The sequence below is a fragment of the Ilyonectria robusta genome (assembly GCF_021365365.1).
Source record: "Ilyonectria robusta strain PMI_751 chromosome Unknown BGZ61scaffold_63, whole genome shotgun sequence".
Classification (NCBI taxonomy): Eukaryota; Fungi; Ascomycota; class Sordariomycetes; order Hypocreales; family Nectriaceae; genus Ilyonectria; species Ilyonectria robusta.
In genome coordinates, this window is record NW_025764497.1 from 83,976 (window position 1) to 109,566 (window position 25,591).

Consider the following 25,591-nt stretch of genomic DNA (forward strand, 5'->3'; position numbering starts at 1 on the left):
GGATCTCTCCCGTGGTTGTGTGATGCGGTGTGTTCATGTTGCCACCTTTAATGAGAAGTACTCAATCTCGTAACACTTTCAATGGACCTTTCTTAGCATCTGTCAGTATCTTCATAATCTACGCGATTCTTCCAGTAGCAGCACTCAATCCCGGGATATTTGAGCTTGTGAACTATCTCGCGAACGATTGGTTAAGCCGGGTACAAGGCGTCCAGTGGCAACCAGGGTTATCGGGCCATGAACAAAAAGCCTCCCTGTCAGCCTGGCAAGAAGGTGGCGTTTCAATTCAGCGTTACGTTGTGGCGCGGACCGACTGTGTCTCAGCCTGGTGCCCAACTGCACTGTTAGCGTTATCGCCAACCGCCCGCGGGGCTCATGGTGGGCCTACATGATCCTCCGTCCCTCAACCCGGGTTATTTCTTCCTCTTATATCACCCGCCTGTGTGTCTTCAAGGTACATTTAATCACTCTCTGTCTCGTCCATCTTTCACACCTCCAATCCAACGCGCAATGTCGGACGAATCGGGGGAGACGGCGCCGCTCCTCAACGGTCAAACCCCGACCATTACCACGTCCACAAAACCACCGACGTCCTCATATCTTTCTTCGATTACAAGCGCTCCGAGTCTCGATTACAAGAATGTCCCCCTGAGGAGTCTTGCCTATATCTGGCACATCACAAAGATCACCTTGTTGAGTGGTACGTTTTGCCCTGGCCTATCTACCCCAGGAGCTCTCATCAGCTCTATGCCGATGCCGGCCCTCCAAGAACACAGCTAAACTTATCCTCCCACCACATAGACTATATCAATTTCCTCCTCATCATGGTGCCTCTCGGCATCACGGCCGGCAAGCTAGGTTGGAGCCCAACTACCGTCTTCGCTCTCAACTTCGTCGCCATCATCCCTCTTGCCGCCGTCCTGTCGTTTGCGACTGAAGAAATCTCCATCGAGCTAGGCGAAACTTTGGGTGGACTACTCAACGCTACATTTGGCAATGCCGTCGAATTAATTGTGCGCCTACAATCTATCCTTAGTGTGAATTTGGAAAATAGGACGCTGACTGTTGAATAGGTCAGCATTGTTGCGTTGAAGGATAACCAGATTGAAATCGTCCAGGCGTCCATGCTGGGATCTATCCTCTCCAACCTGCTCTTAGTTATGGGGATGTGCTTCCTCCTCGGTGGTATTCTTCACCGTGGCGAGTCTGGCAATGGCACGGAGCAAATCTTCTCTTCCGCCACTGCTCAGACCACTTGCTCGATGATGACTCTATCCTCAGCTTCGCTTATGATCCCCGCTGCTGTACGCCATTTTAATATCCATTCCCAATCTTGGGGGGCTAGGACTAACTTCCCCTTTAGCTGTACATTGTTCTTGACCAGAGTGGCTCAGAGGACAAACTGAATAGCGTCCTCATCCTCTCCCGCGGAACCGTCATTATCCTGCTCCTGATCTATGTCCTGTACCTCGTTTTCCAGCTGCGCACCCATAGCAACTTGTTCGATGCCGAGAATCAGGATGTTGGAGAGGAGCACAAGCCCGAGGAGCCGGTGATGGGCCCCGTTGCTGCCGGAGCCGTCCTCGTCGTCACTACCCTCCTTGTCGCCATTTGCGCTGATTACCTCGTTGGAAGCATCGACTCGTCGGTTGAGACCACTGGCATCAGCAAGGCTTTCATCGGTCTGATTCTGATTCCCATTGTCGGCAACGCCGCTGAGCATGTCACTGCCGTCGTGGTTGCGGCCCGAAACAAGATGGACTTGGCCATGAGTGTTGCCATTGGCTCGAGTATCCAAATTGCTCTACTAGTTACTCCTTTCCTTGTTATTGTCAGTTGGATCTATGGCTATGACATGTCTCTCCACTTCGAGACCTGTAAGTTTACATTGCGTTTTTACATAGCCCACGATGTTAACATGTTTTATAGTCCAAACCGTCGCCTTCGCCGTTTCGGTTCTCGTTGTCAGCTACACTGTTCAGGATGGCAGGTCCAACTACCTCGAGGGCGCCATGCTCCTCGGGCTCTATTTCATCATCGCCCTAGCCTTTTACGCCACTCCCAGCGATGTGGATAGCACTCCCGTCGCTTTGGTCGCCTTTACTGTCACGACTTCCCTTTAACCAGTCTCTCGGCTTTCTCGGGGCCCACGGATATAATGCGTTCAAGTGCCTATGCTGCACACTCGACCCGCGGTTCTGGTACAGGAGGGTGCCCGCCATCCCCTATTAGTACGGATGGATGGATGGATTTTATTTCGCCCGGAGGGAAGTCCCTATAGGGCCTTGACACAATCTAGTTCACATTTCAGTACATTTGATACCTGACACCCCAAGCCCCACGGATCGTCGTCTCATCGCTTGCTGCTCAACCTCGTCGCTACTTGTTCCAACGGAGGCCGATAGGGGGCACTGTTGCAAAACTCCCAGCCCATTTTATGCAGCCAATCATCGTCCTGTTCAAATGTAGGTGTCCCCACACCTGACTTATGCAGATACCTGGGCATAAGTAACTAGACTTGAGTTGCGGACCAGCTGCGGGTCAGCGAGATGCTCCGACGTCCCCCTAATCAACGCACACGGTCTAGGGTACCCAACTTTTCCAAGAGATCCTAAGTGAACCGATCCTAAAATAAATGTGTTTAAAAGCCAAAGATAGCAATAGTGCCTGAGGACATGTACTTGCCCGCAGCCCTCGCAATAGTCCAGTCTGAGGCATTCAGACGGACTGATTAACTGAGCGCTGCTTGCCTATTTCAACCTTCAAGCGAGGCTGGATTTGAGAATGCATATATATAAGTGCACGGAGACTAGAAAACCGCATTCATCTATGAATCAAAGATTAAAGCCCAAACCTGTAGAGCACAGATCTAAAAGATTTATTATAGCATTATCAGTTTCTCATGAGAAGGATTCTCACTGCAGGTGTATATATGATCCGCGTCTGAGCAGAATTACAAAGCCCGCAGTAGCTGATTCGCTGCTGATAAGCAGCGGACTAGCGCGGCAATCCCATACTCAAGCTAGCCTAGTGCTCATCATCCGTCGTAGCAATGGGCAACATTATGATGTTTTGTAAACATTAGAAATCCCTCTCAATTTCAATCCAAATCTTTCCCCTGTTTCATTTCTTCCAGCTTCAGGGTCTCTCTTCCAGCAGAATGGCCGACCCGGACATTCCCCCTGAGCATGTCTACTGCGTCAAAGCTGGGAAGAAGCACTATGATCTCTTCACCACTATCTACGCTGGGGAAAACTATTGTGGCTGTTGTGGCTTATCCAACCCCTTTCAATCCCAACGTCGGGCCAGGTCCAGAACCCCAGCCCTTCCTGGCCCATATGATGAGGTGGTTGAGGTGGAAGATTCTCCGCCACACCCAGTCAGTCCAGCAAGTCAGCTTATGCGTGACAGACCCAAACTAGTATCGTCTTCTGGCATTGGGTACGCGCAACTGATCCCAGACGCAGTGTCCGTCCCCAATGGAAAGACTACGAGTACACGGGCACGCCTGTATCCCTCCAAGCCATCAAGCGGTACTCCCTATCCGCAATTCATGGCGATCGCATCAGCGGCTAGTCAGGCCATTCAGAACACTAAAAGCAGCAACAGAAAGCCTACGAGGCAGCGCACTGGCTACCAATGGGTCCACATCAGTCTTCTGCTCGTGAGCTTGGAGACCAGGTACTTCAACGGCCTTGCGATAGAGATCCCAGAGACGGTGCTACCTCTAAAGGATACGGTGATCAAGTTTAGCTCGGCGGATCTCCTTACCTGGCCTTCATTCACTCAGATCTTATTTGACCACCTTCGTCCACTCCCAAGCACCATCGATCCAACCAACAAAGAGCTTTGGAGTCTTTCTTACGCTTCGTCCTTTTCTGGCAAGAAAATCGTCACCGTTCCCAACATTGATAAGTACATAACGCCGTCGAGCATGCTCGCTTCTGGACACTTTTCGAACAACCAAGCAGGGCAGTTAAAGGTGCTTGTCGTCCTGACATCGGCCGACGTGGTTGACAAGCAGGAGCCAATCACCCCGCTAAGGCCAGACGAATACTCAACACCTGTCAGAAAAGACAAGAAACGGAAGGTCAAACGGGAAGAATCGAGCCCAGCTCCCGAGCTAAAGAAGCGCATCAAGCAAGAGACACAGGTCAAGAAAGAGAAGGGTGCGAAAAATGAGAGACGAATCAAGCAGGAAAACACAGTTCCAGCTTCCTCCTACCCGAATCCGGCGTTTGATGAGGGTAGCAAAATCGTCGACAATATCGTTGTGAAGGGGGATACAACAGATCTGAGCGATTTTGAGGATCCCGTCGACGGTCCAGTATTTGACAGTGCCTCCGACGAGGAAGGAGATGAGCGTGAGGCAGGCAAAGAGTACGAGATCGATTGTGGCAACGAGGCAAGCTTTTTAACAGAGTTCGTAAGAAACCCGGCCAAAATTTCACCCAGCGAAATACTGATCTCAGCAGATAAACCCGGAGTCGGCAGTCATCCCGGAATCTATCGAACGAGCTCGAACACAACAATTTGAGGATAATGCTGTCGAAGGATCCCCCCCAGCCCACTCTACACGTTTTAGAGGCACAAAGATCCCCATGACCTTTGCCTCTCGACCTAGAAAAAGGAAAGATTGACTATTCGGGCTCCCCATCAGACGTGCCCTCCTCCTCCTCGTCATTACTTATTCCCTCAATGTCATTTCCATCTTCATCTTCAACACCAAGTTCAATAAGCGGCTGTTCTGCCGGTTCCATATCTCCAAGTTCGTCTTGCTGGGCTTGATTTGCTCGTGCAAGTAATGCTTCCTATATATAGTTAGATATTTTAATGCGCAGACAGATATAGCATCTTACATATTCGGCAACTCCTCCAGTTGGGGCTCTACGGTAGGCTAGCAGAGGCTGTTGACCACTTTCGATGTGCCGAATGATCCTGTCTCGAAGGCCAAGGTAGAAGCGCTTAAATGGGCGCAACTTATCAGGCTCCTGGTAATTGCCAAGAACCACTTTATTGTAACCCATTTCCCTAAGAACTTCGCGGCACCAGTCCTTCGTCTCCGGTTCAAGACATGTACTGATATCGATGTTAGCCAATGGCCGTACCAATTCACCTAGAACTGTGCGATCGATGGAGATTCCCCAATTGCAAGCCTTGCTTGGGTCAGGGTAATGGTAATTCATCCAGGGTTGGCCGTGGACAACATGGGGCCGGTTCTTCTGGAGGCGTATTTTGTGTAGATTCCACGCCTCCACGAAATCGAAGAGCTCTTGACGCAGTACATCTTCGAAGACAGCGTAGAGAGCAATCTGGTCCTCAAGCATATCGCCGTCAAAGTCCCCATCCCTAGCAAGCTCTCCAAAGTAGTCTACCCACTGCCGGGAAGAGACGTGAAGCATACGCTCCCACCAACTCTCAATCCTGACGTTCTTCGTGCTCGGTGCTGCCTTGTAGGAATCCTTCAATCGCTTGCCCTGTTGGAAGACCTGGCCATTCCATTCCACGCATCCGCCAGCGGCCAAAGCGAAGTTCCAATGGGCTGCCGCGACCAAGGGCGTTTCGCTACCCCTATCTGCCTGCAGATACCACGGGCGGAAGCCGTAGGCGTCGCACGCAGCCAGATACTGTTTCAGCACGCTCAAGGCGGTCGCAGCAGAAGGCCCGACATAGAACCAGATAATGTTGCGTGAGTAGGCATCGATCGCAGCGTATATCTGGAAGCCATACGCCTTCAGCTTGTCGTGGCCGTCAATACACCACTGGTAGTTTGGTCCGGGGACTAGAAACTGTCCCTTCTTCCTGCGCATCATCCGTTTGCGCATCTCAACCTCGCTCGGGAACATGATTTTATACATCTCAAAGAGGGGATCTCTTGGTACCCAGAGTTGCTGTTGCTGGCGCAGATAGGGCTGCAGAAAACGTCTTCCATATCCTGCAATGACATTAGACCGTTGCGTCATCTCAACAATAACCTGTTCCGTCTTCTTCAGCAAAGCAAGCCGTTCTTCATCGCTATTGATACGACGTATCCAGCGGCGGTCCGGGTGGAGTCTGATACGTTTGAGTCCTCTTTTGGTGATGGGCCAGCCTTGCCTCTGCAAGACACTCAAGGTCTGCCTCTCGCTAAGCCCAATGCGGAGGATCAGGTCGCGGATAGCCTCTATAAGCTCTGGTGTCTCAATGGTGCGTGATTGCTGACGTGGAAGTTCCCAGCTGGCTATCCGACGGGAGATTGTGCTGAGGTTAACAGCGATATGGTAATGCTTCCGAAGCTTATACTGGATCTGGTTTCGCGAGACGCCATTGAGGTACAGCAAACTGACATAGTCGCGGTGCTCATCGATTGGATTGGGTGGTCGTGCCATAGCATTGGAGATGAGGATGAAGACAGGGACGATAATGTGGTGTTGGGGCAAGGAATAGGGGGGGTTTAAGGGATTTCCCGGTGATCTGCCGGATCTGGTGATTCGCCGGACTTACACCTACTTGCATTCCAGACATCAATCTATAATAGCTCCACAGCCGCAGTCCCAAATCTTCCAAAATTAAACACATAATGAAAATGCAACTATAAGATATGTCTCAGTCTATTTCGCAGTCATCAAGCCATCGTGGTCGCTTGCTATTCCGCTGCGGCCGCCCGGTACCCCGAAATGCGACTACCATCTCCCGATCACTCTCAACAGCTAGACAGGGTCTTTTCGGACGAGCGGTACGGATTGGAGTGGTCGCTGCCTTCCCTTTTCGGTTGTCTTTTGGTAGATCTAGGGCCTGTGATGCTACCGGCGGCTCTGGTATGAGTGGAAGAGCGACGATTATCTCGTCTCGAACGTCCGGACTCTTCTCGCGGCCTTCAGAAGCCACCCGTCGTTCATGTTGCATTTCATGTGCCATTTCCAGATTGCGACGCTTAAGTTCTTGTCGAATCTGTCGATTGGTCTCCTTCTCTTGCTGCCTGGCCTCCCTTACCTGCCGTTTTCTCTCTATTTCCGCCTCTCGTTGCCTCCTCTTCTCCAGAGCGAGAGCTTTTTGCTCCGCCGCCTTCTGCTGTCGCTGAGCCTTTTGCGATTCCTTCTGCAGAACCTCCTCTTTCTTTTGGGCGTCCATCGCCGCTTTCTTTAGGCGGGCTTGAGCGACTTTTGCTGGGCTAAACACCTGAGCTGAATTTGGATCTGTACGATCAAAGAGCAGATCTTTCAGAGCTTTACCGCGCTGTCTGCGCTTCTTTTCTTGGCTAATTGTCTCGCGGAGTCCTTGATTCTCATATCGAAGCAGTTCAACCTCAGATTGCAGGCTTTCGAGGGTGTTCTTCAGCTTTCGGCTGTTGCGGTCAGCATCGATAGAGGATTTGTCGACTACTTTGTCAATAAGTCGGCGTAAATCTCGGGCCGTAGGTTGCTGAAGGGCTAGTGATTCTGCCGAGTCGCTACCCGTATTCGAATCATCATCTTTTTTCTCAGTGATCTGCGATAGGACCACTTCTGGGTCAAAAGGCAGGAGACCAGTCCGTTTCCACCCACTCGCAATGTTCTCGGAAGAGAAGGAAGTCTCAAATGCGTTCCAAAATAAAGTCCAGAACTCACGTTTCGATAGGCCAATAAGGCCTTGTGTTTTTGCTGTCCACTGGATAAGCTGATTTGAGTATGCGGTCGAAAGGGGGCTGAATAGCGACACGTCCAAGGGTTGCAGCCGATGCGTGGAATGGGGGGGAAACACCGCAACGATAATCCGGTGCTGGTCACACCACTCCAGAAAGTCCATATTAACATGGCTAGAGTGGCCGTCGGTAATGAGAAGGCGATAATCACGACCGTTTCGAGCTTTTGCCTTAGTAAAGCGATCGAAAACACCGACGAGCCACTCTTTTCCAAGCTCGTGATTTGTCCACCCCGTTTCTGAGGTGGTAAAGAAGGCTGATTGATGTTCTGGGTCAAATTCATTGAGCCAAGAGTCCTGGACTTGTCCTGGTTTGCCTTGATAGATGAGGAATGGGGGCAGCGATGTCATGTCCTGGCTGATGCACGCCAGGAACGTAATCCAAGATCGATTACCATCTTGCGACGCACCGAGCAATTTGCCTTGCTTTTTGACGTTAATGGAAAATACTCTCTTCGTTCGATTGATCACACCCAAGAGAAATCCTTTCTCATCCGCGTTATACGTGTTGCAGGGTAGGATGTTGTATTTCTCGATTTTTGTGCGGATCTTCCACTGTCAGTTGTGAAAGGGAAGCTTCGTGCATTGGCTTACAAGCTCAAAATAAGCCCTATACCTAGAGGCATTATCGGCTCTCTTTCGCGCGATGTCCAACCCGTCGAACCATGTACAACCTAACTCATCACGATTGCGTCGAACGAAGCTGTACGGCCAGTCCTTTCCGACCTCGATTTTGGCGATATCCTGGGCGAAGTTCTTTATCATAGGTAAGGTAGGGGGAATGCCACGCGATGAAAGCTTATGAATATAAGCGATAAGATCCCGTTCTTGTTGTTTTGACAGACGTGACTTATACAAACTGTCGGCATCTCGTCTTGACCGCTGTTTGCCTTGATGTCGGCGTCGCAAGGTCGTCTCGTCGCAATTGAAACGCCGTGCAGTCTCAGCATAATTAACTGATTCCGACGATTTCAGGAAATCAAGGGCCTCATCAATCGGCGCCATGGTTGTTGAGTAATTGTCGATTGATGTTGAGTGTGCGAAGTGGCGGTGATCCGGCGGATCACCAGATCCGGCAGATCACCGGGAAATCCCTTAGAGGGCGGAACCCCTATTTGAGCAAACGCGATTGACCTACGGCACTGCCCCGCAGCGGCTCTGTGGCTGGCCCGGTGCGAACTAGCACCTCCAGTGGAGTTGTGGAAAATACCCATTAGGAATAGCTTGGACGCGACCCGATTCAGGGAGGCCCCAAGTGAGTGACCTTTTGATAAATGATCTTTCTTTGCCATTCTAATTTATCACCGTGTCCAAGTAAGTTGACGGCGCCTCCCCTGATCGTTTCCGTGGCGCTATCAATCAACATCATTATCATAATGTCCACTGCCGATCCAGTCGCTGCGGGCGTGGATGGCGTGGGCGCGGTGGGTAGGGTCCGACCCAATAGCAACGACAAAAACACCCGGCCCGGCGCCCGTAAATCCGCGAACAAGGTTACTGTATGATCCGGCCAGCTACTCTACAATCAATAGACCACTACTAATACACCTATTTGAGCAGAAGAAGACGCAGAAGAAGAAGGCCCCTCCCATCGGCGAGGCGCGTGACTTCCCCTGCCGCCCCTGTGTTACTCGCGCTGCAAAGAGCCCCGGGCATGAGTGTACCTCTCAGAACAGTAAGTAGCCATTCTTTCATATAAGCTTGCCGAGCTGACATACGGGGGATAGATACTGGTGCTGCTTGCTGGGACTGCGCAAGGAACGGCCATACCTGCAGGCCTGTGGGTAGCCTTTACGTGTTTCCGGCTAATGAGTTGCTAATCAGCTGCTGTGTAGGTCCCCACCGGCGCTGTCGCTGCGGTGCGTGCCTTCTGGGAATTGAATCGGCAGATCGACGATGCAAATAAAGATCCAGGCGATGGCTGGCGCTCTGCTGCTCAGCGTGCAGCACAGCAGCTGCGTGGTTGCGGTGCCGCTATCAACCATAGCCCTGCTGCCGCTCAAGCTTGCGCTCCTGCTTTGGCTCCCCGCGGTGAAGCAGGTGAAATGACGCTTGAGGAGCGAAAGGTTGCGGCGCTGGAGGTCATCGCTGAGGCTGCTCGGCTCTGGACTGTAAGTGGGTTAACCTGTAATAACATTTCAGTGGCTAAATCCATGCGTAGCAGTTCAACAAGCCGGACGAGGAAGACAGCATTGAAGAGGAGGAAGACAATTGAGCGTTAATATTGTCAATAAAGGAGGCGGTTAGCCCTTTTGTAGAGGGACTTTGTCCGAGATAAGGGATGATGCTATTCCGTGCTGGTTCGCTGCGGTCTCGCTGCTCTTGCTGCCGTTGTCTACTATGTCTAAATTCAATGAGGTTGTGCGTAAAAGTACATAGCTCAATGTACTGTGGGGCAGATGTTTATTTATGCAGACCCACTTCACTTGTTTTGAACGTGCTTTTTGGGGTTTTGCAACAGTGACCCCTATACAGAGTAGGCTGCCGTTTATTAGAACGAACTTGACTGCCCCGCTTACGCATAACATCTGCGGGGTCGACTTGCCTCGGTCCCCAGCCCTAGAGTCAACCTACCCTAGAGCCAACATTTCCCCCTCATCCAATGGGGGTTTTTTTTTAAACTCTCTCCTGTAAAAATCTTTTCTTGGCAGCCACTGTTAGTGCGTTGCTAAGGTGCGGGGTTTGCACTGGCCACTTTTACTTGCAGCAGCCTTTAGCGCCCATCTGGGCACTAACAGGCACACAATCTGAGGAATCAAGCTATCGAGGGCTTCAGGACTCGCGAGATGTAACCTGATCAATGGCAGCTAGCTATAGCGGTTTTTCTCCCCTCGTGCTTTTCCAGCTATTGCGATCTACATGTATGACTCCTTGGTTACTAGGGGATCGGAAGGCCAGACGACCAACCCTTCGGCAAATAAGAAGGTTCTTCTGGGTCTCTGGCTGGTATGCGGATGCAGAGGAACTCCGGCTGGTTTTATCTGAATTGCGGTACTGTTGCGGGCATGTGGTATAGCCAGCGCAGAGGGATGCCGCCGCCTCTAGCCCCCGCTGACGGGGGCCGGGCTCGAACTATCACAGGCCTTGAGCCGCTGAATTGCTAGATAGCTGCACACTCTATTAGTGACGCAATAACCGAGTTGAAGGCGTATCTAGCACGCCTTAAGGCTAGGCGTAACCCTTCCGACACAAATGAATCCAAACGCACAACACCAACACCGACAACATGATCGATGCAGAGAACCACAGTCCAAGTAATCCCCGCAGTCCTCTCTTGGAGCCTCACTGCCCCCGACTCGAAATCTGCCAAAGTCCAATACTAGAGGCTACCGCTGAAGAAGTTAACCCTGGTGTTTTAGGGCTATTTAGCCTTGTTAACAGCTTGGACGGTGGATGCAACCCGGACATCGCAAGAGAAGCGACTCAAGTGACTTTGCCCCCCTTTGAAGACGCCACCGCGCTGGCCACAGGCATCCACGATGGTCTTCAGGTACTTGCTGCAGCTGCAGGAGTGGTTTACGACAGAAGACCAGCAAACGGACTCATTCCCGCTCCCTCTGCCGGCCCCAATTCCATCCCCGTCGATGATGCTCACGATAGTAGAGCCTTCGAATTCAGCCATAGACCCAACTCCCCTCAACTAAACTCCCTTCGACAAATGGCGATCGGAAACTACCTGCTACGGCCGAATCTCCACGACCTGATTCCTCCGATTCCACGCCGGCCGTGTCGGTCTCTCAAGATGCTGAGCTAGCTCTTGATCTTCATGCGATTGCTGCAGCTGCGATACGAGCAACGGCGCGAAAACAGCACCAAGAAGAGTCATTTGCTAGTTCTACACCCGTTCCCGTCTTCGCCAACGATACCCACAATAATTCAATGCCACGAACTGCCGATACCATCCCTCGATTCAGTTCTCTTCTAACTCAGCCTTCAACCCCAACGGAAAATCACCAGAGTCCACCTGCTAGAGCCAAACCCCACCAAATTGATCCTCTCGCTTCCACGCCAACCGCGCCAGCCTCTGGCGTTGATCACACGAGTAACATCACCCGCCCCGTTACTGGCGCCTACGTTTGTAACTTCACTGGTTGCACAGCTCCGGCCTTTCAAACGCAATACCTCCTCAATTCCCATGCCAATGTGCATTCATCTGCCCGTCCACATTACTGCCCTGTCCAAGGTTGCCAGCGGACCGAGGGTGGCAAGGGCTTCAAGCGCAAAAACGAAATGATCAGACATGGCGTCGTTCATGATTCACCAGGATACGTCTGCCCCTTCTGCACAGATACGGAACACAAATACCCACGCCCAGACAATCTCCAAAGGTAAGCAGCAATCTAGATCTCTTATAGCTAACACCAGCAACTGTTGACGAGCTGACACGATATTTTCTAGGCATGTTCGCGTGTATCATGTCGACAAGGATAAAGACGACCCAGAACTGCGAAAGGTGCTTGAAAAGATGCCGGAGGGGTTTCAACCGGATCGAAAGCAACGTCGAACATAAGCTCATCAATGACCTATCACCGAAGATTCCAGAAGCAAGGATGAAAAACCGTCCATACCATTAGATCAAAGCCAGTATGCCAGTTCACATGCCGTTTTCGACAATATATATAGATATATATATATATATATCTATAGTCGAGCGAATAGACATCTGCATCCACGTAGAGGGATTGCGAACCGAAACAAGAACTACTGAACCACACTGTAGACCCTTCCTGACAGAGCAGAGTGCAAGAGCCTTTATTCTTCAGTAATAATGAGATTTAGAAGAACACCGATGTTGTCCAAGTTCGTCTCCTCCTTCCCTTTCAGCCATATTACCGAGGCATTGGGTAATGAAGAAAGATGCTTGTGGAGGACGGAGTTGCGTCAGGCTGCATCCGTATTCCCTCCAATGCAGTAACGCGGATTGTTGGATGATGTAGGTGACCGCTAGTACTAAAACCTTGCGTCCCAGATGAAATGAACCAGGGGAAGGCGGCGTAATTGCTGTGTTGTGTCATGGCGGACGCAGATGTGTGACAGAGTCGCACCAGAGCTCGCCTGCTACCCTAAACACAAAGTAATTGTGGACCAAACCACTGAAGCGATTGTGCTAGAAGATGGAGCTGACAAGTCCTGGTGACTACAAACATTGGTCCTCATAACACTTATTCAGTCTTCCCTGAGAATATCTGACTGTCAATATCCTCCTTGTACATTTTGGCGTACTGCGTACTGGTGATCGGTGGGGACATCCATCCCAACCAGGGATGGACATCGAACGAACGGGAATCGAATCGATAGATTCATTCGATGCCAAGTCTTACGAATGTCGAATCGAATTTCTTGGCATTCGATTCGATGTCGAATCTGCGGCGTGCCCATTCGATTCGCATCGAATCGAATGTGACATGTCCTGTTCGATGTTCGAATACATCGATTCGAATGTGGGGCATCCTATTCGACATTCGAACCGTACAGGTCACCATATGATTCGACATCGAATCGATCGCCCCCACCCGTTCGATCGAAAATCGATCGATTCGGTCGAACAGAGAGACGCGATGTGCGAATCATGACCAAGGGGTGGATTCAGCGCGATTCGCAGACGCGTTAAGAGGCCCCTGGCACTCTCCTCGACGCGAGAAGTGCAACGCGATCAACACTGACAACAATTCATCTTAATGCTAAGATGTGTTAGCAAGTACATAACATGACCCTAAAAGCCCATAGCATACTAGGTACCCTGCAACTACAGCAATCATCCCTGTCACGACCCTGTCTAACCGCCCCCCAGCCCGGAACGGATTAACGCGCCGGCCACCGCGAATTGCCAACAGGTTTACCAGTTGGGAATGACTCCCATGGTCACAATCCCGACAAACAACCCACCAGCAGGTGCTTTACAGGAATGTAACGGACAACCCAATTTAATCTTGTAATAAAACACTGAGTCGGTTTCTATGAGGAATATATATTTGTCGCGTGGGGGGTTGAAGTATGAGTTATTGTTGCTGTAAAATACAACCTCCCAAGTTAGGAGGTACCAAGGTCGTCATATAAAGTAGGTGGGGCTTACAGTAGTTTTTAACGCAGGAGTATAGGGTATGTTTGTCCCAGTAACAGGCCGCTATACAGAGAGGGGGATCACCAAAAACACGCCGCTTTTTCTGCAGAATAATAGGAAGGAAGCAAAAAGAAAAGAAAAGGAAACCAAAAAAAAACTGTCTCCGTATTTCTCTCTACTAAAAAGTTTTTACTGATGCCAGCTTTGGCATGATCAGATGAATATGTCCGGCTCGAAGTTTTCACGCATTGGCGAGTATGGGATTCATGATCTTCCTGCCCCCCTCTTTAACTTTTTGGTTGTCTCGGGGACCTGCGCCTAAAGCCAGCTTTGCCTGTGAACCGATGTACCAGCGACTTCACAGGTGCATCCACTTAGAGCCTCAACTTCAAGTCCCCACCGTTCCGCCCCCTCACGTGAACGGTTTACGAAAATCTCAAGAATCCATTCTGAGTTGACGCCAGATTGGAATGAGCACAAATGCAAAGCCGGTATGGGGACTTGGCTGAGGAACGGGATGGCTTTTTTTCAAGGTTGGCCCGTAGTGATGCGTCTGTGCTTGTGGCATGAGCCAATAGGAGCCTCTGACGCAAGTGGAACAGGGAATATATGGAATCTTACCCCGCCGTCTGTGGACCTAATCAACGAGACCCCGATTTGGCTGGTTGCCAAGTACTGAGAGCTTGGTGGAGCGGCACTTGGGAGAATCTCCGTACACCAATGGTCGGAACAAAGTTTGGCTTCTTACATACAATGGCGGCTTCACGCGCGACTCTCTCGCCTTGGGCGCGCCAGGTCGTCGTTCGCGCTGCTCGCGAATGCATCATTAATCGCACAAGACTTTGCATGTTTAGCGGCAGTGGAGATGTCGCGAATTTCGCGTTGACGACAAAATGGGCGTGATATACGCGTGTTATTGGCCTCAATGCCTGTCCAGTCAGTGATGGATGGATGGATTTAAGTTGAGCCTCAGTGCAGTCTCAATGGCTTCCAACAACCTCGACCCACGCGACCCATCTGTCCGACTAGCTAAACTAACTGCATCATGATGTCCTCCGAACCATTCTCTTTGAGCCCTTCGTCCTGGAATCAACCAGGTGTGATGGAGCGCGATGAATTCTCTTCTTCGCCAGCCGCCCCGTCTCCAGGAACCTCGTTACCAACGACGCCATCGCTCCGTCCTCGCGGGACTGCCGCCGATTTTATTCAGGTCGATTGGACACTCTGGGGCCGCCAAGAGTGGGCCAAATGGCCCGGATTCGAGCTTTATACTGGCGGCCAAGACACGAGGGCATGGTGGCAACAATATGGGTATCGCGTTAAGGACCGTTCCACCTCGCGGCAGGGAAATAAGCTGAAGTGGATCTGCGCCGACTGCTTTGCCCGAGGTTTCAAGAAGAAGTCGGACTTCTGTTTCGTCTGCTCGACAGGAGTCGCCATCAGGAAACACCTACTCAAAGCCCACGGGATTCTTGTAAGTGTGTGCCTCTCATCTACGGTTTGATAACGTGCTGATTTGGCAGGCCCCGAACAAAGTTGCCAGCCCCGTGGGGGGCTCATTTCTAAATGACAGGACCATCACCGACTTCATCGATGCCGACTTCAATAATCCCCACGACCAGTTTCTTCTCAGCAAGCTGCGTGGAAGATTCAGCAGCAAAGGCCTCCGAGTACTCCTCCTCGACTGGATTACCTACCATAACCTGCCGTTCAACATTGTCAATACCGAGCGGTTCCAGCGGATCCTTCTCTACGGCAATCCCCTCCTTGATGTGACCCACATTCCCTCTGCGAAGACGCTGCTTCGCATGCTCGAATCCGAGTATAGGGGTGCCGTTGGGCCGGTAACCGAAGTATTGCGCAGCGCTCGATCCCAGATTCATTTCTCCTTCGACGGTTGGACATCCAAGTCGTACACTTCGTTTCTTGGGATCAACGCTCAATTCATTGATAACCACTTTGTCCAACACCGAATCCTCCTTGGGCTTCGACCTCTCTCGGGCAGACACAACGGTGCTTCACTTGCCGATGAGGTCGCTGATACGCTCGCATTCTGGCAAATCAACAACCCGGACAAGGTTGGCTACTTCACGCTGGACAATGCTGCCAACAATGACACCTGCATGGACGATCTTGCCTTTGAACACGGCTTCTCAGCTGAAGAGCGACGGATCCGCTGCGCTGCGCATATCTTCAACCTTTGCGTGCGGGCAATGCTATACGGTTCGAAGCGAGAGAACTTCGCGGCAATCATCGCTGCCGATGGTGACGATCAAGATGACGATGAGGAGCTAGTTGATCAAGCTATCGACGAGGCCCTGGATGTAGAAATGGAAGACGGCACGGATGAAGACTTTGAAGCGAACACTGCCGTTGGTATCCCAGAAGAGGACTTCCTATCATCCCACCCAGCCCCGGAGGAGATCAATGGAGCCACTTTCAGGGAGTACAGCCAGAACGGCGCCCCAGGAATGCTTCACAACATCGGGATTCAGCTGCGAGCGACTACACAGCTGTACGAGCAGTTTCTTCAGTCTCAGCGCAAGGAATCCGGCCATGAATCAACACTTCACTGGGTCTTCAACAATGCCACCAGATGGAACTCGGATATGCGGATGATGGAGAGGGCCCTTCGTCTCCGCCCGGCTCTCAATACGTTCTTCAATGACGTTCAGAACCGTTGGGAAACTGAGGGTCTTTGTGACAAACCGAAACCGGCAGTTCTGCAATACCGCTTAAGTGCGTACGACTGGAAGGTTATCGAGGTGCTTGTCAAGCTTCTGAAGCCTTTTGAAATCGCCACCAAGCAACTTCAGGGCGACGGTATTCCCGACGCGAGGTCGACTTGCGGTAGTTTCGATGAATACTTCCCTGTCTTCGAGATCCTACTTGACCACCTCGAAGGAGCTATCGAAGGCACAATCTTTGAAGAAGTTGAGGATCCAGTGAGCAAGGAGAAGAAGGACGTCGAAGTCGCCATCTACGACGGGCTCGATAGCAGAACCCGTAGATTGCTCAAGGTCTTTATCAAGCTCGGATGGAAGAAGCTGCACAAGTACTACAACTGTCTGACTAGCGCAGCTTATGTCGGCGCTGTTGTCTTCAACCCGGCGAAGAAGTGGCGCCTTCTCGATCAACTGTGGTCTCGAGTGCCTTCTCGTAAGGCCAAGGGTTGGCGATTAGAGTACGAATCCCAGCTCTTGGAGATCTGGGAGAGTTACAGGGAACGCGAAGTTGACTACGAAGTCTTCGCTACATCTGACGAGGCCTCAATGGATTACATTGAGCGGAGACTTGCCAGGAGTGTAGCTGGGTCGCCATGCGCCCAGGGTTCGTCCTTGGCAGTGTCCAGTGCCCGCAAGAGCACCCGAAAGACGAAACACACGACAGCAGGAGCGACTGCTGATGACGAATATGCTCGGTACTGTGCTGAGGATGTTGTCAACAGTCACCACTACAGAAGCAGGCCGATTGACTGGTGGAAAATCAACAGGAATCGGTACCCGCGACTGTCTCTGATGGCGGTTGATATGCTCACCATCCCATCGTCGTCTGCGGAGAGCGAGAGGACATTTAGCAGTGCAGGACGTATGACGGCACCGTTGAGAAGTCGGCTGAGGAGGGAGATAGTGGCGATGGCTCAGTGCATTCGATCATGGAGTAAAGCTGGGATCTACACGCCTTCACTGCCGCTGGTTAGCCTCAGTGATGATCAATGGGTTGACGCACTTGCGTCGCTGAGGGGGACGAGTGACATTTAATCTGCCTAGTACCTGCCTTTGCACAATTGACGATGTTCTGCGATGTCTTATCTGAAGCCGTGATACCTTCTAAACCCGCTCTGCACCTCTCACCACTCTTCTGTCGGGGTATGACGGCATGACGGCCTGGTGATGATGACGACGGTCCATTTGGTTCTAGGTCCTATTGGTGTTTCGGTCTCCGCCGGGATTAGTTCTACGTTCGATCGAGTTCGAATCGAATTCGATCGAATCTTGGCATTCGATAGATATCGAATCTACGGAAGACATGTTCGATTCGAGTCGAATCTACGGCACAAGAATTGTGGCGCGTTCGATTCGATACGAATCTGCGGGAGATGTGTTCGATTCGAGTCGAATCTACAGGACAAGAATTGTGGCACGTTCGATTCGAACGCCAAGGCTTGGCGTTCGATTCGATAGATTCGTAAGATGTCCATCCCTGTTACTAGCTACGGTTCTCCCACTCGCCGTTACCCCCATGTTTTCGAATTTGGGTATTGCTGGAGCATGTAGCCTTTTGGCTGGCCTCAGTGCACTGATGTCCGTGGTCCCTTTCATCTTCATTTGGAAGGGGGAGAAAATCCGGGCAAACTCAAAATTCTGCAACAGCTTGAAGAAGAATGCGACGCACTCGGAAGGACTAGGAAGCTGCCAACCAAAGAGCGCCAAGGTGTGATATGGAAATTAACTCATGAGAGCAAATTCAGAGTTGAGGTGGCAAAGACCAGGTATACATATCCAGATTAGGGTACCCATAGGTAAATGTTTTTAGTGTTAAATTGAAATGGGTAATACTGAGTGACAGAATAAAGAGAGAAAAATTAATAATGAATAACTATCCTGAAATATATTATTTATTTTAAAAAGTTAACATTATATTTTGAATTCTGCGTTATAATAAATATATCGTTAAAGTAGATAAAATAAATTTCTTTTATATATTTAAGTACCTGTAGGTAATTCTATATTTCGTATAGGGTAATTTTCTTATCTTTAGGTAGGAAGCTTATCCTTTGGGTACGCATGGTCTGGGTAATTTCCACCCTAATCCAGATCCCTTAGAACAAGAATACTTTGTATTATATTCATCAAGCTACCACGGCGGGCGATCATGATACATCTTTATACATTGGATATATCGTCATTATCACGTTTCTCTTTCACCTATACATATATGCGACTCTGTCATGCTTCGTTTTCTGTAGTCTTCTCGGTTGGGCCCTACCAGTAATCAGGGATTCAATCAAGTACGTACTACGTAGAAGAACACAACAAGTGGAATTCCATATTTGATTGGACATGTACCGAGTAACAGCAGCATTGAGAAATCAGCTGATATCTTGAGCTCGGGCTAGTTACGAAGATAAAAACGGCATGAAATCATGACGTGCCCGATTCCTCACCTCCGGTTCGTTCGGTGCGGCCGGTTCGGTGCCACCGAATCGGTCCAGCCGATGCTGAGTAAAACTGTCGCGACAATATGGCTTCATCTCTAGAAGATTCTCTGGATCGCAAATTTGTTCTCCTTAATTACAAGACATCCAGCGTCCGTATCTGAATGTTGAGTCGATCTGCATGATTGAGTGACAACGCTACGACGCCGTGGTACCGACAAAAAATACACTTCATCGTCGAGCTATCAAATGACGCAAATTTTGAGACAGGTCCGAGATGGCCAAGAAACCCATTCTGATCAATATTTGATCATAGAAAGAATTCGACAAGCCATTGACGGGAAAAATTCGCTGCTGTGGGACATTAACCAGAAGGTCAGCGTCCAGACCCAGTGTCGAACTGAAGCATCCTGACACATCACCTAGATCCACCAAAACCCAGAACTTGGTTATGAAGAGCACAAGGCTCATGACAACATCACCTCTATGCTTGAGTCATTGGGATTCAACGTCACTAGGCACGCGTTTGGTCTCCAAACCGCATTTATGGCGGAATACGGACAGGGAGGTCGTGTTGTAGCTTACAACGCTGAGTATGATGCTCTACCTGGCATTGGCCATGCGTGTGGACACAACCTCATCGCCATGATGTCCATTGGGGCGTTTCTTGGTGTCGCTGAGGTCCTGAAAGAGCACAGTATCCCTGGACGTGTGCGCCTCGTTGGAACGCCGGCCGAGGAGGGTATGGGTGGGAAGATCCCCATTATAGAGGCTGGCGCCTACCAAGACGTTGATGCCTGTATGATGGTCCACCCCGGGCCTGTGAGCGAATGCAAAGGCTTTACTGGAGATGCCTATATGCCGACGTTGGCAAATCACAAATTCAACATCCAGTTCAAGGGCCATACAGCGCATGCTGCCGTTGCACCATGGGAAGGCGTCAACGCACTAGATGCCGCTGTTCTGGCCTACAACGGCATCAGTGTACTGCGGCAACAGGTCCATCCAAGTAACAGGATTCACTGCATCATCTCTGAGGGTGGCCTCCGTCCAAATGTGATCCCCGGAGCTGCGTCGCTTGACTGCTATATCAGGTGCCAACCCTGAAGGGCGCAGATGAACTTCTAGCCAGGGTTAAAAGGTGCTTTGAGGGTGCAGCTCTACAATCTGGTTGCGAGATGGAGTTCACTATGTATGCCACTGTCGGGAAGTACTCCTCAATAAGCCCAGACAACTGACATGTCACAGGGTAAACACGTACGCAGACCTACGGTCAAACAAGGCCATTTGCAGCTTATATGCAGACGCAATGACCAAAGTGGGCTCTGAGGTGAAGTGTGATTTCAACTCGCCTGGTGTGCCAGGGTCAACTGATCAAGGTGAGCTTCCGATCTATACGTAGAGATTATTCTCCGAAAGAATCAATCACTCATGATATACCGATAGGTAATGTAACATATGAATGTCCCGGTATTCAAGCTTACGTCGGCGTTCAAGCCGAGAAAGGCTGCATCAATCATACCGCTGGATTCACTGCCATAGCTGGCACCGAGGAATCGCACAGGCTTTGTGTCGAAGCCGCAAAGGGCATGGCGATTGCTGGTTGGAGGATTATCGCAGACAGTGAGGTCGCAGCGATGGTTAGAGATGAATTTGAAGAAGATAAGAAAATTCGGTAGATGTTTGACAGGCTTAGTGTCAGGGACTGAATACACAATAGGGAGTGACGAGGGCAAACACGCTGCAAGGTAGCTAGAAGATAGTAGTGGGGTGGTGACTCTATTGATCTCTGACCTCCTTTGTTATCTGGAGGCCGATCCTAGCTATTTTTACCTATCCATCGGTTATCTTGGCGGGTGCTGTCACGGGCCAGGGCCCATATCCTTGCGGCTGTGCCGCAAGACGTACGAGGCTCGTGCGCGCCAGGGACGGGAAATCGTTCCACAGCTCAGGGGCATTTGGGAACTTCTTTCTTTCTTCTTCATCTTTGATGTAAATAGCATCCTGGACTAGATAGCTGGAATCCAGCTACTAGAGGCCGTTCACAGGTGCCTTCAAGGCTATCCTGGACGTAGCCGCAGCTATCCTGCTGCGAAAATGGAATACAGATTACTGACCCTGCCGAATCTGGCGTTCAGGGAAGCCCAGATCCAGCGTTTGCATTCTCCACCCGTAATTGCATTCCAGCACCTGACACTTAATAAGAATTTGGGCGTAAAATGTGTACGTCGCACGATATGTGTGCCTTGGCCACCGAGCAAAGTCTGCGACAGTAACCCAAGGCTACGGCATAGCGTCATAGGCTTGGATCGCAAGTGCTCCCTGCGTCTACATTTGTTTAGCTGGAAGGTCCAATGGTATTTTCTTCGCGCCAGATTCTGTGACTCCTGTCACGGGACAAGGCCGGTTGCGATGATACAGGCCAGTAGGAGAACTCCCCTAACACCACACCTAGGGGAACAGTTCCTGCTAGCAGATGCGGGAATTCTATGTGCCTAAGTAAACCCGGTATTCTGAACCTCCTGTCAGGGAGTGTGTGCTATTCGTGGTGAGTCCCAAAATCTTAATCAAAGCACTCAGATATTACGGATGGGAACACCCTTTAAGCCTCGTTAGTTCCCCGTGAGTTATGGCCAGCCCCTCCCTGAGACGTGGCGTCTTTTGGCTGGTGGTTTAGCATTTTTGTTTAAAACAAGATTAACAGAGACTCTCTTCTTAATATATGCATTATCCCTTCAAATGTCGCAGCCATACGTACTAGCCGTAGGCACTAACTTAAGTAGGCAAGACGCACAAGGGAGACAGAAACAGACACTGGCTTGCAATCTGCCCCAGTGTTGTAGAAATACGCAAGAAGTAGTGCTGATGTGCCCCTGACCAAGGTACCTTGACTTAAAAAGAAAATATGGAGTATTGATCTACCAAGACTGACCAATGAAGTTATCGTACGATCGTCAAGAACCTCGACCCGCGAGATTGTACACGAGCTAGCACTTGCAATCCTTGTGGGCTACGTACCTTCACCCACATGATGTTGGATGCTGATTGATGCAAAGAAACCTGTGGCTTTAAACTAGCTTAGCTCTCGGTAGTCCCAGAATCATAAGACTTTTGCTGCCACTGAATTTTGGTGACATTTGGTGTACCTCTCCCCCATCATGCTTTACTGGTTCAACACGCACATAAAGGATACAAGCCCCTTGGAGACACAAGTTCGTCGCCGACCGAGTTTGAACTAGCAGACTCCAAAATGAGAAAAATGTCCATTCGCGAGGGACTGAACTCCATTGGACCGTCCACACACCCGCAGAGGTGGCTCGGCCTCATTGCGCTATCGTTCATTTTCTTCTTTTTTTTCTTCAACGCCAGGGAATACTCCAACAACTTCTCTGAGAGTTCCACAGACGCCCCGGATGGCCAGTCCGTCCCGATTCACCCAGCTCAGACGACGCTGTCTGAGCCGCCGACGCAGCCACCCTCAGACGTGCAAGCTCCGCCAGAGAACAAAAACCGCCGTCTCGTCGTAATTGTGCCCGCCACCGACCCAAGCCCGGAAATCTGCAAGTTCATCCTGACCGCTATTGCTCTTGGCTACCCACGCCCCATCATCATCAACTGGGGCCTGGATTACCGCTCTGTATCGAAATGGGAGCGTGGTCATAGCCTCATTAAGACGGTGGGGATTGTGCGATATCTTGATGCCGCCTTGCACCCTGATGCCCACCCTGACGAAAAGCTCGACGAGGATGACCTCGTTCTCATCTCGGATGGCTCTGATGTCTGGTTTCAATTGCCCCCCGATATTCTCCTCGCACGTTTTCACAGGAGCAATGCGAGAGCCAATGCCCGGCTACGCGAGCAGTGGCACGGCGACTCACCTATGCCGATGCGGCAAACCATCGTCACAGCATGTCAGAAAAAGTGCTACCCATCCATCATATCCGGCCAAAACATACGCTGCCACCTTCTCCCAGAGAGTCCGCTCAGAGCGGACCTGTACGGCCCAGAGACTGACAAGAACGAAACCCGCCACCACACCAATCGACCCCGGTTTATCAACGGAGGTAGCTACATGGGCCCGGCAGGTGACATGCGACGCATGTTTCGCCGTGCCCAAGCCATACTGGACGCCTACATCGGCACGGGCATGAAGGTCCAAAGCGAGCAGGGCCTCGTGGGAGAGATGCTGGGTGAGCAGGAGCTGTGGCGGCAGTGGCTGAGGAAGCAAAATTCAGCCGATGATGAGGCCATGGCGATGATGGAGCAGACTTACGAGTACCATATCGGGCTTGACTATCATCAGGAGCTGTCCATCCCTACCGTAAAGGCCCACCAGGACGGAGTGTTTATTAAACTGAACAACCAAATCGGTATCGAGGAACACTCGGCAGAACTTCAGATCTCTCCTGTCCGGCTCAAGGGTGTTCCGGATGATATCAAGGCCACCCAAAACCCGCTGGCGAACGTGACGGAGAATCCGGACTGGGGCGAGATGCCCCTCTACGCCGACTTTTTTACCGAATCCGTTCCCGTGATGGTGCATCACAACGCTCACGAGAACAATCTGAAAGAACGACGTGTTTTGTGGTGGGATCAAACGTGGTTCTTTCCGCACCTGCGAGAGCTTGTTGCTCGCACCCTGACGCCAAGGGAACCGACTCCGTTGGCAACTGTGCAAACTGAGGATGGCGAGATCACATACTGGGCGCCACCGTTGGACAGCGTGCGAAGAAAGCCGCGGGTGTTCTTCGACTCGGTTGTGGAATCTATGATTGAGGGCGACTTTAACACTATGTGTCGATATCCGGACGAACAACCGGACGTGGGGCCGCACTGGTGGGACGAGGTTTTTCGGGACGGCAAGGGACCAATTTAGACTGTAGAACATGTATAATTCGAATTGGTAATGAACACAATTTTATTTCATGCCCATTCGATGGTAGTCTATCTCCAGTCGTGTCTTATATGAGTTACCACTTTGAGTAGCCCTTGGCAACTCAACATTCAACTCTGCCAGATCCCTTGTGCCTGTCAGAATCATGGCAAGATGTGCCATTTATCAAGAGGTTAGGGTGCCCTAGTACACACATACCCAGAGGGGGGACTAGAAGCTCAACCGTAAAAAAAACAAAAACACCAACAATAGTATCAACAATACAGACCATATACCCAGTCCATTCAAGTGCCATTTATTAAATATAAATTATGTTTAACTCGAGCTTAGTAACCAATTCATAAGTCTATCTCCTTTCTTCTAGTTCTTGACAAGCTGGTTTTGATGGAGGAACCATTGGACAAACTTTGGAATCCCATGGTCGATCTTGGTCTTCGGGTGGTATCCCAACGACTTCCTCGCTTTTGAAATGTCCGCAAACGTAATTGGCACGTCGCCGGGTTGTACTCACGACGATCGATCAGCGCTTTCTGGCCGAGGCTTTCCTCGAGCAGCTCAATCAACTCTCGAAGCTCTATCGTCTGCGACTCGCCCAGGTTGAAGGTCTCATAGTCAGATCCCCTAAAGTCCACCGCCGCGCGGACTCCTTGGATGATGTCGTCCACGTAGGTGTAATCGCGGCGCGTTGTGCCGTCGCCGAATACAGGAATCGGCTTCCCGCTGTGAATCAGCTTTGCGAATTTGTGAATCGCCAGGTCTGGACGCTGTCGTGCGCCATAGACGGTGAAGAAACGAAGACACACGCATCGGATGTCGTAGAGATGAGAATACGTGTGGCACATCAGTTCGGATGCCGTCTTGGATACCGCATAAGGCGAAATGGGCTTCTGGGTGTCATCGCCTTCCGAGAAGGGGACCTTGGTATTCAAGCCGTAGACGCTCGACGAAGACCCGAATACGAATTGCTTCACGCCGAATTCCTTTGCGCATTCGAGCATGTTCAACGTGCCGCCCAGGTTGGTTTCGACGTACTCAGCCGGCTTCTCCAATGACGGCCGTACACCTGCCCGCGAAGCTAGATGCACAATTGCGGTGAAGTCGTTCTCGGCAAAGACATCGTGCAGAGCGTCGCGCTCGCGTATGTCAATTTCGTATAATGTGAAGTTTGGGTTGAAGTGGTGCGCGGCGAGGTTTGAGCGTTTGATGTTGGGTCATAAAAGTCGTCAAAGTTGTCGACGACGGCAACCCGCCAGCCGCCTTCCGCCAAAAGATGATCAACCAGATGCGAGCCGATGAACCCAGCGCCGCCAGTGACCAAGATTTGCCTTTGAGTCGTGGCCGGGGCATCCAGCTCCAGTGGAGGAGTAATAGACATAATTGCGAAGTGGTTCCAATCCCCACTCACTTCAATCGTGATCGATGCTGCCTTGGACAAGCTAAATCTGCAAAAGGTCGAGGACAGAAGAACCCCAGCGGATATACATCTCTTCTTGACTCAGTCTCGGAACCCCTGAGCTAAATACGATGTGCCTGGGCATCCCGTAGGTAGCTGCGCAGCTAGTGCCACAAGGGCGAGCGCCACTGAAAACGATCTTCCACTATTGATCCATAGCTCGAACTACTGCGCAATGGTTGGGTCGATTGCCCAATAGTTGGTATGTGGGGCTTCAATATTCCTGGAGATGTGGATCTGGTGGCATGAAAATAAGATGACATGTCTTAGCATGGCGTACGTACGGCGTAGGACGTGGATATTGCAATGAGCTTGTTGCGTGTGACCTCACGCGATTTCTGCTTCAGCCAGAGACATTTGGCAGCC

General features: G+C 50.8%; 8 protein-coding genes across 8 annotated transcripts; 6 read left to right on the forward strand and 2 right to left on the reverse strand.

The window, feature by feature from the left end:
- Positions 1–510: 510 nt before the first annotated feature.
- On the forward strand, positions 511–2,123 carry BGZ61DRAFT_373756 (Ca2+ transporter; the record flags this gene model as incomplete). Its single annotated transcript, XM_046242276.1, has 5 exons — positions 511–700; positions 802–1,013; positions 1,074–1,304; positions 1,364–1,877; positions 1,930–2,123. The coding sequence occupies 5 exons, from the start codon at positions 511–513 to the stop codon at positions 2,121–2,123; spliced, it is 1,341 nt and encodes a 446-aa protein (XP_046094263.1).
- Positions 2,124–3,160: 1,037 nt separating this feature from the next.
- BGZ61DRAFT_541495 (uncharacterized protein) lies at positions 3,161–4,537 on the forward strand (the record flags this gene model as incomplete). Its single annotated transcript, XM_046255051.1, has 1 exon — positions 3,161–4,537. One exon carries the CDS (start codon positions 3,161–3,163, stop codon positions 4,535–4,537), a length of 1,377 nt encoding a protein of 458 aa, XP_046094264.1.
- A 103-nt stretch (positions 4,538–4,640) lies between these two features.
- BGZ61DRAFT_541496 (uncharacterized protein) lies at positions 4,641–6,368 on the reverse strand (the record flags this gene model as incomplete). The annotated part of the gene is made up of 2 exons (XM_046255052.1): positions 4,641–4,811; positions 4,860–6,368. 2 exons carry the CDS (start codon positions 6,366–6,368, stop codon positions 4,641–4,643), a joined length of 1,680 nt encoding a protein of 559 aa, XP_046094265.1.
- Positions 6,369–9,069: 2,701 nt separating this feature from the next.
- On the forward strand, positions 9,070–9,874 carry BGZ61DRAFT_373733 (uncharacterized protein; the record flags this gene model as incomplete). Its single annotated transcript, XM_046242274.1, has 4 exons — positions 9,070–9,334; positions 9,387–9,439; positions 9,495–9,770; positions 9,821–9,874. 4 exons carry the CDS (start codon positions 9,070–9,072, stop codon positions 9,872–9,874), a joined length of 648 nt encoding a protein of 215 aa, XP_046094266.1.
- Positions 9,875–11,706: 1,832 nt separating this feature from the next.
- On the forward strand, positions 11,707–12,163 carry BGZ61DRAFT_322115 (C2H2 type zinc finger domain-containing protein; the record flags this gene model as incomplete). The annotated part of the gene is made up of 2 exons (XM_046238951.1): positions 11,707–11,987; positions 12,058–12,163. Coding segments are annotated over 2 exons (387 nt in total), but the record flags the coding sequence as incomplete, so codon positions are not given.
- Positions 12,164–19,127: 6,964 nt separating this feature from the next.
- On the forward strand, positions 19,128–20,557 carry BGZ61DRAFT_500602 (uncharacterized protein; the record flags this gene model as incomplete). The annotated part of the gene is made up of 5 exons (XM_046251578.1): positions 19,128–19,253; positions 19,305–19,934; positions 19,973–20,070; positions 20,127–20,257; positions 20,325–20,557. The coding sequence occupies 5 exons, from the start codon at positions 19,128–19,130 to the stop codon at positions 20,555–20,557; spliced, it is 1,218 nt and encodes a 405-aa protein (XP_046094268.1).
- A 1,443-nt stretch (positions 20,558–22,000) lies between these two features.
- Positions 22,001–23,988, forward strand: BGZ61DRAFT_467842 (uncharacterized protein). The gene has a single exon (XM_046247817.1). The coding sequence runs from the start codon at positions 22,129–22,131 to the stop codon at positions 23,752–23,754; it is 1,626 nt and encodes a 541-aa protein (XP_046094269.1). The 5' UTR covers positions 22,001–22,128; the 3' UTR covers positions 23,755–23,988.
- On the reverse strand, positions 23,979–25,302 carry BGZ61DRAFT_467845 (uncharacterized protein). The gene is made up of 2 exons (XM_046247818.1): positions 25,010–25,302; positions 23,979–24,905 (listed from the first exon to the last, which is right to left on the reverse strand). Exons 1-2 carry the CDS (start codon positions 25,145–25,147, stop codon positions 24,111–24,113), a joined length of 933 nt encoding a protein of 310 aa, XP_046094270.1. The 5' UTR covers positions 25,148–25,302; the 3' UTR covers positions 23,979–24,110.
- Between the last annotated feature and the right edge of the window lie 289 nt (positions 25,303–25,591).

Bases quoted from the DNA above. Each gene is read 5' to 3' on its own strand.
- BGZ61DRAFT_467842 (XM_046247817.1), top strand. From the start codon at position 22,129: ATGAGAAAAATGTCCATTCGCGAGGGACTGAACTCCATTGGACCGTCC.
- BGZ61DRAFT_467845 (XM_046247818.1), bottom strand. From the start codon at position 25,147: ATGTCTATTACTCCTCCACTGGAGCTGGATGCCCCGGCCACGACTCAA. The intron at 24,906-25,009 runs GTCGACAACTTT...GACATACGCGAG, and splicing joins GCGGCTGGCGGGTTGCCGTC to CGCGACGCTCTGCACGATGT.